The sequence below is a fragment of the Pyrus communis genome, chromosome 10, assembly GCF_963583255.1.
Source record: "Pyrus communis chromosome 10, drPyrComm1.1, whole genome shotgun sequence".
In the NCBI taxonomy this organism is placed as follows: Eukaryota; Viridiplantae; Streptophyta; class Magnoliopsida; order Rosales; family Rosaceae; genus Pyrus; species Pyrus communis.
The window spans coordinates 23,176,222-23,190,772 of NC_084812.1; the positions used below are offsets into that span (position 1 = coordinate 23,176,222).

Genomic DNA, 14,551 nt, shown 5'->3' on the forward strand with positions numbered 1-14,551 from the left:
TATATTTGTGAAAAATGACCTGAATCACACTGTAACGCCAACAAATAGAGAGAAAGCAAAAAGATTCAAACTTTGAACCCCCAAAAGAGAAACAAAACGATGAAGCAGCAACTGGGAATGAAGAAAGAAGCCATTTTACAAATTAACAACCACACAAATGAATAGTACATATACATACATATATATATATATATATATAATGATGAGGGAAAGGAGAGTTTGTATGTATACCTCTGTTATATACGAAATGAAGAACTCGGTGACTCTCACTGTCAGCAGTGCTTGTAAGCTTGTCTCTCTCTCTCCTCTCTCAACTCTGTCTGAGGAAGAAGGAAGAAGTTCAAGGCTCTAGACTTAAGAGAGAAGGAGGTGGTAGATGAAAAGTGAAAATAGAAATTTTTTTGGGGAAATACTTTAACGATAAAAATGAACATGTCCGATAATGTTTCATTAAAATTTCTAATATTTAATCATACTTTGTAATATATAATTTAATGATTAATGATTAATAATTAATTATTACTTTAAACATTAATTAATGTATTTATCTTCTATTGACAAATTACTTCCGTGTTGATTAAGATATTTACAAATAGCTTAAATGTGAATTAATGGACTGATGGTTGGTGTACTTTGTCCTGCGCTGCCAGAGCCAGTTTATATTTTCTATGTGAAATTTTATCATTAAGGTGACAGTGATTTTTTTTCTATATTAACCGTTAGATGTATTTTAATCTGACGATTGAGAAAGAATTTCTGGGGATTTTAACAACAATCCCGATGGATTGTGGGTGTGGTGATTCATGCAAACAAAGAAGCATATAAATAAATTTGTATCGAACTCATTAATTGATAATATTGAAATAGTTCAATTATTTATCTGAGCATGCAAGGTTATTTTTTTCATTGACATGACATTAAGAATCTCTAAGAATATAAAAAACATATCTAATCCCCATATGGATCAGATTATGTGTCTCGTGGAGTAAATATGGTCGATTTCAACAAGGTTTGTAAACATTGCCTATCATTCTGGAGCTTAATAGGATGTGGTGACATTGTTGATCCGTTTAGACGGCTTAGTTCGATTGGAACCGTTGACTCCATAACAGGACTTCTGAAATATTTATTTATCAATCCGCCTTACTCCAACCCAATAAAATTCATCATTCACGCGCCTATTAGTTGTCAACATTTTACACAATCCTAAGACAAACCCCAAGTACACAATAGATAACAAAGAATACTCAAGCTTGAACCAAAAACAAAATATGCAAAATTGTTCTTAGTACTTTGGTTTTTCAATGAAAAAGGTGGAGATGGTATACTTTGTGGGAATCTTCATCTTCGTTTTCTTTGAGAATTCGTCCTCAATTTATAGATGTTTAAGTGTCTCACAAAAGACATGTCTAATCATTTGAATTTAATTTCAAACTCCTTAAACATTGTTCTAAAATCCATGAGTAGCGCCATTTAGGCCTCGTCTAGATGCTAGGTGGCTGGCCACCACTCCAATTAATCTTTAGGTGTCTAAAAATTAAGAATTCATGCATAGAGCTACCTACGCCCTCACTTAGGTCGTGACTCTCACTTAGGCAGAAAATAGATAATTTTCATCATGCATTTTATATTTAAAAAAAAATTGTAAGATACTTGTTGAATATTTGGATGAACAATCATTATATGTTTGTTTCCTATGTTTTCAATATGTTTTAGTACTTTGTAATTTATATATTATTCTATTTTGCAATTTATGTATCCTAATACAATTTTGTATTTTTTTAAGTCTAAATAACCTTTATTTATATGTTACAAATAAATTTAATTTTTTTTTTAACAAACGATATTATCTACATTAGGGGGAGGGGGTCACTTAGCCTCACAATATGCTAGCAATAATGTAGAATTGAACCTACAACCTCTCACTTACAAGTGAAGAAGAATATCACTAGACCATAGTACTAAATGACGTTGCTAATAAATTTAATTAAAATAAAAAAAAACCGCCTAAGCCCCCATTTAGACTTGCCTAGACGCCTAGGCGAGCCCCTGCCTAATGCTCAACTAACACTAAGCGCCTTTAGAACCTTGCTTAAACATGTATTTAAAATGATTTTAACATTACATAGAAGTATCAAAGCTTTAGCCACTTAGTACTACGGTCTGATGATATTCCTCTTCACTTGGAAATGAGAAGTCTTAGGTTCGAATCTCGTGGATGACAAATTCGATACCAAATTAGATTGCCCATTGTGTGGCTTAGCCGAAATCCTCTTCTTTCTAAGGTAAAAATATCGATGTACTAAAAAAAAATATATATATATCTCAAAGCTTTAAACCAAACAGACACGACTCATCCTCCGAAGGGATGCGATCGGTAGCCCAATTTCTCCTACCGGTAAAATCATTCTAAAAACTTTTATTTCGAAAATTTTCTAACAATTTAAGTGACTTAAATTGACGAAAAATTAAATAGAATAGCTTTGAAATTGTAGTCAATTTGGATTTCAAATGATTTTAAAAGACTTTTTTAAGTGACAGATTTCAAATGATTGTAGAAGCTTTACAACTTTGAAATGGATTTTTAAGGATTCTTATGGATTTTGATTAAAGATTTGAAAGGATTCTTACGGACTTTGATTAATGATTTGAATAGATTTTGAGAGACTCTCTTGTCATTTTAAAATTAATTTTAAATAAAAAATAAGATAAACTTTGAAAAAATAATGAAGAGTTGTGCCCAGTTCTCCCAAGTAACCCCAATCCTCCATGATCCTCCACTAGTAGGAAAGTTCAAATACAAATTAAGCTTCCCAAAGTCTACCTTCCACCATAATCATTCATGAAAGTAGGATTCAGAAGGATTCCAAGGGTAGATAAAATGGTTGGGTTGAAGGCTTCCCGTGTATATTCAAGTCAACATAATGAACTCGATATACTTGGAATTAAGACCATGATATATCATATAATAATAGTAGAAAGAAGACAAGAGGACAATTGAGTAGTTAGGAAATTGTATGATTGAATCGAATTCTATAAACCAAAATAATAATTTGATTAAAAAACAAAATAGAAAGCAAACCCAGGTGAGAGATCAGATTCAGCACCTTGTTGGGTGGGTGGCCAAGACGCCAGAAGGAAGGAAGTATGGAAGGATGGGTTTCCGAGAGAAAATGGAGTGTGCGAAAGAAAGTTCGAGTTGCAGAATGGAGAGAAAGAGAGAAAGAAAGTGAGAGGATTGAAAAGAAATCTTAGGGGTGGTGTTAGGATTTTGTTATGCTTACCATCCCTTAACAAATCATACAAAAATCTCTTATTGAATGAAATCCTTCAAAATCTATGAATGTTTGAATAACTATAGATTTGCATGGTCCCTATAAAAACTCTTTAAAATTTTAGTTTACTACACTAGGATTCTAAAGCCTTTTACAATCCCTTAATTGACTACCCATGTATTTGAAGGGACTTTTTTACAATCCTAATTTTCACTCGGGTAATAATTTAGAAACTGTATTAGCAGTTTATATTATTTTAATAAATTAAATATTTTTTTTGAGAAAAATAAATTTAATATTTTAAACAAAGGAATTATTATTAGCACTCCAAAAATTTCATTCTATATTCCAAACTTTCTGTATTAAGAAAGAAAAATATATATAGTGATGAGTGTAGAATAAAATTTTTAAAATACTAATACACTTCGCTTAAACAATACTAAATTATTATGTGTGAAAGTCTATATTTGTATTTGGTTAAACAAAAAAGTCACGTGTGAAAGGTAGCACGTGGGATGCAAAGCGAAACGGCACAACGATTGGATTGTGCCATTCTGTTGCGAATTATTGAAGCCCACACACGAATTTCCATCGTCGCAACCCGAAACACGATTGCCGTCCCGCTTTTCTTTTCGCTCCTTTCTCAACAAACCCACCCGAGTTTCAACTTCCGATCCCGAATTGTACTTTCCGAGTCCGACCCACTTCTATACGTTTAGCTCGTCTTCTTCCCTGCAATTGTCGTTTTCGGGTCTTGGATCTACTTTCTCGGAAGACCAGTCCGATATTTCGGAGTCGGAAAATCTCGGCTTGTTGGAAAGCTTCAAGTAAGTGCTTTGTGTTAATTTTCAAGTGAATATGAGATGAATTGATTCGAATGCCAATAGGGAGTTGGGAATTCTCTGAGTTATAGAAAAGTGAAAACCAAATGTTGCTGTTAATTCATATTACTTGTTTGGTTGCTGAGAAAATGTAGGAAAATTAAAGGAACTTTTTGAGTTAAACAGCGCATTACATTGTATTGTTTACTTTTGGAATCTGGAGATTAGTGTTGTCTGTCACTGAAATGACCTGAATTTTCTTGTGAAACTATTCATTTTACTACATTTTTGTTATGATTTAAAAGCAATGGAAAGGAAAAAATTATGGAATTTTGCAACTTGTATTGCCTGCAACCCTGAGAAAATGACATATGCATTTAGTTATAGTGTTATATATCGAAAACTTGAAATTTTGGATTCAGCTGTAAAAGTTGCTTGTGTAATTTGTTCTCATGGATGCCCATGATGAATTCGGGGAATTTCTTATTGCATTGCCTTCTTTTTATTTGATAATTTCTGGATGCTACCCTAACTGTGTTTTCATTTGTTATCAATTGTTCCAGTGGCTATAAACTCATGCCGTCTTCTTGCTCAAAACAGAGGTGTGCTATGCAGCGGTAAGTTCTGGGGCTTGGGGTCGTGGTGCTTGGTTTGTCTGTGTTGGAACATTTTCTTTTTCTATTTTCTCTACCTTTGCAAACAAAGAAATAATTTTACATCTACTCCCACATTACACGTAGTTGGTACGTATATTAAGTCAAGATTGCATTACCAGTATGATTTCATTTGTTGATTGGGAAGTCTATATGATTAAAAATGATATATTATTTGAAAATAGGCAATAATATAACTTTGGGGAAACTAGTGCGATGGAATAGACTTAATGTTTGTTTCCTTCCAACATGTGACCTGTTCAAATTATGTTTGTTTCCTTCCAACATGTGACCTGTTCAAATAATTTGAAGTCACATGTTGTAACTTTGGCTGGGAGATATTGATAATTTTACCAATATTATGTGAATATTGCTGATAACTTCACATTTGCAAATTGGTTTGATTTCGATAAGTGTGAAACTATTTTTCTTTATGTTCATGAAAGAGACAAAAGAGACTTGGGAGTTTAATTTTGAGGTCATATTTCGGATTAATAATGATTAATGACTAAATCTTTTTCTTGTTTATTTTGATTTGCACATCATTTATGAATGAGGCAGTTCATTAGCTTTTTGTTTTTGTAGGTAATTATATCTAAATAAGTTAATGTCTTTGAGGGTTATCACTAAATGCTAGAGTCATAAGTTAACACTGGTAGTAAAACACAACAGAGGTGAAACATCAATCTTCATCATGTAGATTGACATGAACATGGTTATGCCAAGCCATATCACTTTGGTCAAAGCATGTTTCTGAAACAGTAGTGTGGTTTCTGATAATTCTTTTTTAATTTGTCATTAATAAGTTCCATTTTTCAGAGAGAATTTTAGAGTTTATATGCTTTAATATCAGATGAAGTTTTTAAACCTAGTTTTGGTGTTATTTAATTTATTTTAATTTCTCTAATCATGGTTTTGTGTATTGCGACTTCAATTCAGCGTATTAACAGCTTATTGTGGATTATTCTCAGAAGCTTTTTGACATTTCCCAAAATATGCAGCACAAGGATAATCAAGTGAGCTTTATTTTTCATGTGTTTTTATCTTTTCTGGTTATCATATTACAATATAATATTTGAGGTTGGATAACTTGCCTTTCAACGTAATCTTTGAGCTTGGATACTGTATTAGCCGAGCTTAAATACCTTGAAGTTTAACTTATCATCTCAAACTATGGCCAAGACAACAATCTATTTTTCTTTTATCGTATACAAGTGCCTTTGTGTTCTTTCTTTTGACATTTGTCTACGATGCATTAATCATCAGGGTTCAGTTCCACCTCGTGCTTCTGATCCTGGCTGGGCCCATGGCATTATGGTGAATGGAGGTCGTCAGAAGATTAAGTGCAAATACTGCCACAAAGTAATGCTTGGGGGTGGAATTTCCAGACTAAAACAGCATCTGGCAGGGGAAAGGGGGAATGTAGCTCCATGCGAGGAAGTACCTGAAGAAGTTAAAATGCAGATTCAACACCACCTAGGTTTTAAAGTACTTGAGAAGCTTAAAAAGCAGAAAGGATTAAACACTAGCAGGGATTCTGCATCCTACCAGTATAGGGAAGAAGACAATGAAGATGGAATGAGAACTCAAAAGAAAGTTTCCACACGAGGCACGCGAAGGAGAAAAGGAAAAGAGGCTACAGAAGGAATTTCCAATAAGAAACACAAAAAGCATTCTTTTCCTGCTGCAACAGCTAATATCGCTCAGCCCTTGCATCAGAGTTTTGCTTCTCAAGATATGATAGATCAAGCTGATTTGGCTGTTGCAAGATTTATGTATGAATCTGGTATACCATTCACTGCTGCAAATTCTCATTTTTATCAACAGATGGCTGATGCCATTGCTGCTGTTGGTCCTGGCTATAAGATGCCTTCTTATAATGCTTTGAGGGGAAAATTGTTGAACCACAGTGTTCATGATGCAGAAGAATATGGAGAGGAACTGAGAAGATCTTGGGATGTGACTGGGTGTTCAGTCATGGTTGATAGGTGGGTGGATAAAGGTGGTCATACAGTTATCAACTTCTTTGTATACTGCCCCAAGGGCACTGTGTTCCTCAAATCTGCAGATGCGTCAGACATCTCAGAATGTCCAGAAGCACTTCTTAATTTATTTGACGGTGTTGTTCAAGAAGTTGGGCCTCAGAAGATTGTCAATTTTGTGACAGATGCTTCTCCCAGTTGTAAAGCTGCTAGAAACCTTTTAATGGAGAAATATAAGACCTTTTTCTGCAGTACCTGCGGAGCACATGGTGTTGACTTAATGCTTGAGGAAATTGGGAAAATGAATGAAGTTAAAGAGGTCTTGGCAAAGGCAAAAAAAGTAACTCGATTTGTATACAACAGTGCTTGGATGCTTAATCTGGTAAGGAAGAAAACAGGTGGAAGAGAGATTGTCCAGCTTGCAACCACAAGGTTTGCTTCCGTCTTCCTTACGCTGCAGAATATTGTAGCTCTGAAGCACCAGCTCCAACAAATATTTACCACTGCTGCTTGGATGCAGTCAAATTGCTCTAAGCAAAGGGCTGGACTAGAGGTAGCAGAGATTGTTGCAGACCAACTTTTCTGGTCACTGTGTGATCAAACTCTGAAGGTGACAAAGCAGCTACTCTCGGTTTTTCATCTTATGGATTGTGAGGAGAAACCATCTATTGGTTACTTATACAATGCAATTGAAAAGGCAAAGAAAAGTGTAATTGTGGCATTTGACAATAATGAACCTGATTACTTGCCATATTTGAAGGTTATTGATCACGTTTGGCAAGAGGAGCTCCATAGCCCACTTCATGCGGCTGCATGCTATCTCAACCCGTCTATATTTTATAGCCCTAGCTTTTCTACTAACAAAGTCATCCAGAAGGGATTGCTTGACTGTATTGAAACCATAGAGCCTAACTTAACAGCTCAAGTTGTGATTACAAGCAACATAAATTTCTATGAGGAAGCTGTAGGGGATTTTGGTCGACCCGTGGCTTTACGATGTCGAGAATCATTGGCCCCAGGTTGAAATAATCTTCACTTGTTCCAGATTTCTAGCTTTTTTTATGCATTGCAGTATTAAACTATGTTGTCTTGTTTTGCAGCTACTTGGTGGTCCCTGTATGGAGCTGATTACCCTGATCTCCAACGGTTAGCTGTCAGGATACTAAGTCAAACTTGCAGCATTATCCGGTCTAAGAGGAGTGGGAGCATATTTGAACGTATGTGTTCAAAGAAAGGGAACCGATTGGAGCAACAGAGGTTGAACGACCTTGTATTTGTTCATCATAACTTGCACCTTCAACATATGTAAGTTTCTCCACCCTCGGTATCTTTTCTCATAGTATATCCATAAGATTGCTCATAGCAAGGAAATAAATATAATCTGTACTACCATTTCATTTGCTTTGATTTGTCTATGTATTTTATACTCCAAGGTTGCACGAGACAGTGAGTCTTTGTGGGACTTAGGTATTTACTTTTTAATCTTGTATTTACTGATTAATTCTCCACATAAAAATGGACTCATGTCAATTTTATTTTAAAACAACCACCAGAGTTAATCTTTTTCTGTTGTCCACTTTTCTTCCCTCTCAATTAAAGGTCCTTGTGATGCCCTCAACTTTGGCAAAATTGGAGCATTGGTCCCTGAATTAAAAATTGATCCGAAGTCATCATAATGTGAAATGATGGTCCTTTTGGGTAACATGTTAGAACTTCCGTCCAATTTAAAGGGTTTTAAGGGAAAATAAGAGGTCTAACAGAGTTGCCCAAAAGTACCATTGCTCCACATGACAAGTTCATGGGCTACTACTGACGGATTTTTAGTTCGGGTACTAATGCTCCAATTGGATGAAAGTTCAGGGACCAATGCTTTAATTGGATCAAAGTTCAGGGACCAGTGCTCCTTTTCTCATAAATTAACTCAATTAGGCTGAAACACAATTCAGGAATGGGATATTTGTGAAATCTTTCTTTTAATCTAGTATCACAAATTTAAAACTACCTTGTCTCTTTGGATTATTAAGGAAGAAAATTGAATAGGGCAATGCTTGTTGGTAAAGTTTGTGAGCATTGTACAATTCCAATTCTTTCTTCAGACACAACTCATTTATCTTTTTCCTTTTTCTTCCTTATTTTGGCTTAACGGAAGCAGGTGTTCTGAAGCAAGTAAAGGCGTTTATACAAGAGGTACCCTGGATCCTATATGTTTAGAAGCTATGGATTCCAACATTGAAGATTGGGTGGAAGACCTGGGAGATACTGGCAGCGATGAGTTAAGGTGGATGGATGTAACGGTCCCTGGTGAGTGGAAAGTTATGAATCATAGAGTACAGAGTACCGACGATTGTAATGACAGTACAGATGACAGAGGTAGTGATGATGGGAGAGGTATGGACATAAATGATGATTAATTGTATAGAATATCTCGATGGTTGTAATGACAACGCGGATTAGTCTGGTAGCTGGTGGTTTTAGTTTATTTTCTTATACTCTAGTATGAATTGCTGGATATAAGCGATGTTAATATGAATTAGCTCAATCGTTGAGTTTGATTCAATCATTTGAATGATAAAGCAGTAATAGTGTGTTTTGGAATGGAGAACACTGCATTGAAAGGTGTATCCCAAACACTTAAGAACACTTAAAATTTAAAAACAGGTTTATGGGGGTCGGTTGTGAGTTGACTATCAGTATAGTCTGTTGGATTAACCATACTCAAAAAGTTCGTATAGTTTTGAGTACAGCTTAGCTAGGTCACGAGCTTGAATGAAGTTAAATCTCTTTACTGTTAATATTTTTTAACTCTTAACGCTTATATTGGAACGAAATAATTGAATATTTAGGATCACAATTAACTGCATATTGTCTTCATTACATTCTTGTATATTTAACTGCATATTTAACAGGAACTGTTAATGCTCTTTTAACTCTAAAACTTGTATCGGAATGAAATTTTTGAATATTTAGGATCCGTTTAAGGACATAATGTCTTCATTACATTCGTAAAATTACAGGATATATACTCAGTCAGAACATTAAATCTTGTGTACTCATTACGAATCTGTATTTGGTGACCTTTATCTCATGGTGACTGCAACAGAATATAATTCTGGGGTGAAAAAAGGAGGGAAAGGGGAGTTCTCACTTGGTACAAGACTTGATGGATCAACCTGGCTTACGAATGTAATGAAGGTCTCCAGCCTCTAGGCAGGAAGAGAGCAAAATCTTCATTTTAAAAAGCTTCCCTTTTCCGTCCTGCCAAACAACTCTTCGGTGGTAAGAGATTAAATTTTAAAAGGAAATTTCAATCTTCCTTGTTTGGTGTGCATATGCACTCTTTCTTCTTTGGAAGGAAAACACAGCTTAGATTTTTACAGGTTAGATTTGTTCTTCCAGTTTCACTCAATTCTGGTACATGCTTTGATAACATAAAACACCTGAATGCTAAACAAAAAGTCAGCCCTAAACAGAAAGTCTTCTGGGGCTGAAAGTTACCGTTTTTGGTTTTAAAGTAAAAAGTAACTTCTCAGGCAAAAATGTCGATTCAAAGATAAAACATTATTGCTGCTACTGAAATTTTCCGCAGTTTAGCCAGGCTAAGTAGACTACCTTGGATTTTCTATATTTTCCTTGCTCTGTGAATTAAAGCAGCGAGGCGCTCCTACTTTCCATGGCAGAAGTTAGCATACAGTTAGTTTCAATTTTCATGTTTATGGTCATTGGTCTTCCAAGGACACAGAGAAATTAACTTCCGCAGTTTACTGGAAAAATTGATGGCCATTGACTGGATAAACGGAAAACTATAATGGTCGAGGATGGGAGAGGACTACATCTTGGAGGGGCCTATCTCTCTACACATGGCAGCTTTGAACTCATCAAAGGTAACTTTTCCATCACTGTTTGCATCCATCGGATCAAATATTTCATTCAATTTACCAGGTTCGGGTGATATCAGCTGGAAGGCAGTCATCCGGCAAAAGCCTCTTCAATGTAGTTTTATTTAGTCATAATCTCATTTGAAAACAACCAAACAATTAGGATAAACCATGTGAGATTTAAGGTGATAGGGGAAGATACATTACCCTGAGCATAGATGCTAGTTCTTCTTTGCTGATGCATCCAGACCGATCCGTATCATACATATAGATGTGAAACAAAATAGTGGGACAAATAGAATAGGGATAATGACAGTGAATTAGGCAGAGCAGCAGAGAAGACATTATGGATGGTAAGAGCTATATGACGTTCAATTAGTAGTAGTTTATTTAATTTAGTGAGCAAGGTTTGATTTTCTCAGGAAACTTTATAGTCCAAATTAGTTTGGTTAGACTCTTGGAGTGAGTTTTTGTTATGTACTTGAACTAACTGAAAGTACAGGAGAGTGCACCTGGAAGCACAGGCGGAGAGCATCGTCTCCTTGTCAGTTCTTGAGACTAGAGAATCCAGACAGTATCTCTCACATGTCAATGGTGCCATCGTGATTTTTGTCGAATAGGTCAAAGATTCTGGGTGTTTTAAGGGATTAGAGACGACATTTTCATTGCTTTCAGCACCTCCTTGAATTCTGAAAAAGTAGCATTGTCACCTTTTACGCATTTGCACATTGCCAAATTGGAATTTATAAAACATTGGATTACCAGATAACTTAGCAAAGGGCTCTTGCCAGTGTAATTTTATGATTGCTTAAACAGAATAAGTTTGTCATTAAACTGAAATACGTAGCCATGTGATACATATAACTGCTATATATGCAAGTTTTTACCAGAAACTGGATGCTAAGTACTGATGATTCTCTCTGTCTGACCTACATTTTTACACCACATTCACAGATAATTAGTTGTGCAAAATGTGCTTGACTAGTCTCATTTTCTTAAAATGTAAACTCAGATTCTTGATTTCGTCTGGTTTAAGGTCATGGGATCCTAGCAATGATTTTAGCTTCTTTGTTCTTAAGAACATCGAGCTTGTCCACATGTTTTCTATTGCTGCAGCACAGAGTTTGTGCCGTGCATTAAACCTCTGCAGTCGTGATACAATCTCAGTATCCATTTGATCCTCTCTGGTTGAAGGACCGACAACCCATGGATGGTTCTAAGTTAGTTAGGCTAACAAATCTAGAGGACTGCATTTTGGTGCTACCAAGAACTACTCTATAAGAGTTCATTTAGTTACTATATAGCTCAGACTGATATCAACGTTTTGTCGATATTGTTGATGCTTGATCTCTTCTCTTGCTTACAATTACAAGCCTACCTCTTGAGCACTAGGTCTCTTGTCATGGTCGACTTTGAGGAGGTCCGAAATCAACTGCTTTGCTGACAAAGAAATGCCCTTCCAGGTCATAGAAACTGAATTCTCCCTGCAGGACAAGCATTTTCTCGTTATTTGAACAGAACCTTGGACAAAAGCGAATCATTTTAATTTCTGTGTTCTAGTAGAATGTCAATGCTAATTACTAACAGGCATAATCATCTGTTGCTTTTGCTGATTCGACTGGGAAATAAAAGGTGGGTACCTAAAAAGCAAATCATATCATTTCTGTGTTCTAATATGCTTATACACTACTAATGTTACAGTCTTCCGTTTGGTTTGCCCAGAAAATGAAGAAAAAAATATGAACACACGGAGCCCACATGTCGTTCTTAGAAGTGACCAGTCCCTGAGAAAGAGCCTCTGGTGACAGTCTATGGAACCAAACAGTCCCACAACAGGGTCAGTGAACTCATCCACAGAACTCAGTCCAAAATCCATAATCTTCAGCGGAGAATTGTTGGTGTTGTTCAAGAAGAGGCACGTTCCGGCTTCAACTCCCGGTGAACAGTATTTGAGCTGTGAAGAGCTGCCAAGCCTTGTGCAATCTGCCTCACCACAGCTGCAGCTCCAGCCTCACAATACCTTTGTTGCTTCACAATCCTATTCCTATCAAACAGTTCCTCCTGAACAGAACTCCAGCACAAAGTGGACCCCATTCTCATCCTCGGACACATCGGGCAAGTCAATCACATTCGGGTGTGGCGACACATTCTCAACAATCTTCCTCATCATCATGATTTCATTAGTGAGCAGCACATTTGACATGGACACCTGCTTCCGTGTTTGGAAAGCGGCGGCAGCAAAGCTTTTCTGGTCATTGCCCCGGGTGTGGGGCGGTAGAGAAGGAAGGTTTGTGGGTGCAAACAGCCTTTTGAGTGTTTTGGTTGCCACATTGTTCTTGTCGCTGCTACTGCCTGACTTTCTGCTGATGCCTTTCCTGACCACAGAATCCTCCTCTGCCTAAAATCTCTGATATTTTTCATGCTTATCTGCATGTCTTCTTGTTTCTTGTCCAATGATTAGGACAACGATTACGATGATGACCAAGACAAACCAACCTTTGATGAGATGGAACTGGCAAAGCAAAGACCCAACGAAGAGGGATTAATAGAATTATATGGCTGAATTACTTCTTACTATTCACAAGATTAAGAATATATATACACAATCCTTGTTCCACAAGGAAACATAAAAGGACACAAAATATATCCTTCCTATTAAAGGACTCCTAAAATATTCACATAAACTTTACATCCTTAATTAAAATTCACGTTAACACTCCCCCTCAAGTTGGTGTATAGATATCACACATGCTAACTTGATCAGTGAGTCATCAAACTTCCTACTACACACATCATGAGTAAGAACATTTGCCAATTGCTCTTCAGAATTTACAAATGGTATTGACACAATCTTCTTTTCAAGTTTCTCTTTAATAAAATGCCTATCAACCTCCACATGCTTCGTCCTATTGTGTTGCACTGGATTGTCTACTATATCCTTTGTAGACTTGTTATCACAATATAGTTTCATAGTCTCCTTCGGTTTGAACCCAAGTTCCCAAAGAAGCTTGCGTAACCACAAAATCTCACATATCCCTTGTGCCATACCTTGGTACTCAGCCTTAGCAGACGACTGCGATACCACTTTATGTTTCTTACTACGCCATGTGACTAAATTCCCTCCAACAAAAGTGAAATAGTCAGATGTAGAACGCCTGTCAGTTACATCACCTGCCCAAGCCGTAACGGTAAATCCTTCAATTCTTAGATGTCCATGTCTTTCATACAAAATCCCTTTACCAGGTGCATACTTCAAATATGCTAAAATAAGCATGACAGCCACCATGTGATCTACACTTGGTGAGTGCATATATTGACTCACAACACTTATCGCATAAGCAATATCAGGAAGATTATGAGCCAAATAAATCAGTCTCCCTACAAGTCTCTGATATCGCCCTTTATCAACCGATTTCTAATCCAAATACACGACCAAATGATGTTTTTCCACAATAGGAGTATCCACAAGCTTACACCCTAACATACATGTTTCCTTTAATTTAACAAATCCAAAACATATTTACGCTGAGACAAGAAAATACCTTTGGTTGAACGAGCAACTTCAACCCCAAGGAAATACTTCAAATCACCCAAGTTCTTCATCTCAAATTCTACCGCAAGATGCTCTTGCAAATTCACAATTTCGTCAAAATCATCTCCAGTGATAATCATGTCATCTACATAGGTAACCAGAGCAGTTACTCTATTCAGTCTCCGCTTCCCAAATAACGTGTAATCAGAATGACTTTGATGATATCCATTCTTCTTCATGACTTGAGTGAACCTATCAAATCATGCATGAGGTGACTGTTTAAGCCCATACAGCGATTTTCGTAATTTATGTACTCCTGTTTTTCCACCAACATCATACCGAGGAGGAAAATCCATGTATTCTTCCAGATTTCCATGAAGGAAAGCATTTTTCACATTGAACTGTTTTAGTGG

At 36.3% G+C, this 14,551-nt stretch overlaps 1 protein-coding gene and 1 pseudogene across 2 annotated transcripts; one reads left to right on the forward strand and one right to left on the reverse strand.

Moving 5' to 3' along the window:
* Nucleotides 1-3,820: 3,820 nt before the first annotated feature.
* On the forward strand, nucleotides 3,821-9,321 carry LOC137748277 (uncharacterized). Of its 2 annotated transcripts, none has more exons than XM_068488403.1 (6): nucleotides 3,821-4,102; nucleotides 4,660-4,713; nucleotides 5,689-5,765; nucleotides 6,016-7,750; nucleotides 7,832-8,036; nucleotides 8,884-9,321. In XM_068488403.1, exons 3-6 carry the CDS (start codon nucleotides 5,745-5,747, stop codon nucleotides 9,140-9,142), a joined length of 2,220 nt encoding a protein of 739 aa, XP_068344504.1. In that variant the 5' UTR covers nucleotides 3,821-4,102; nucleotides 4,660-4,713; nucleotides 5,689-5,744; the 3' UTR covers nucleotides 9,143-9,321. The 2 variants fall into 2 exon arrangements, with proteins under 2 accessions (XP_068344504.1, XP_068344507.1); XM_068488406.1 differs by having other exon boundaries at nucleotides 5,721-5,765.
* A 99-nt stretch (nucleotides 9,322-9,420) lies between these two features.
* Nucleotides 9,421-13,892, reverse strand: LOC137748020 (calcium/calmodulin-dependent serine/threonine-protein kinase-like; annotated as a pseudogene).
* Nucleotides 13,893-14,551: the final 659 nt, after the last annotated feature.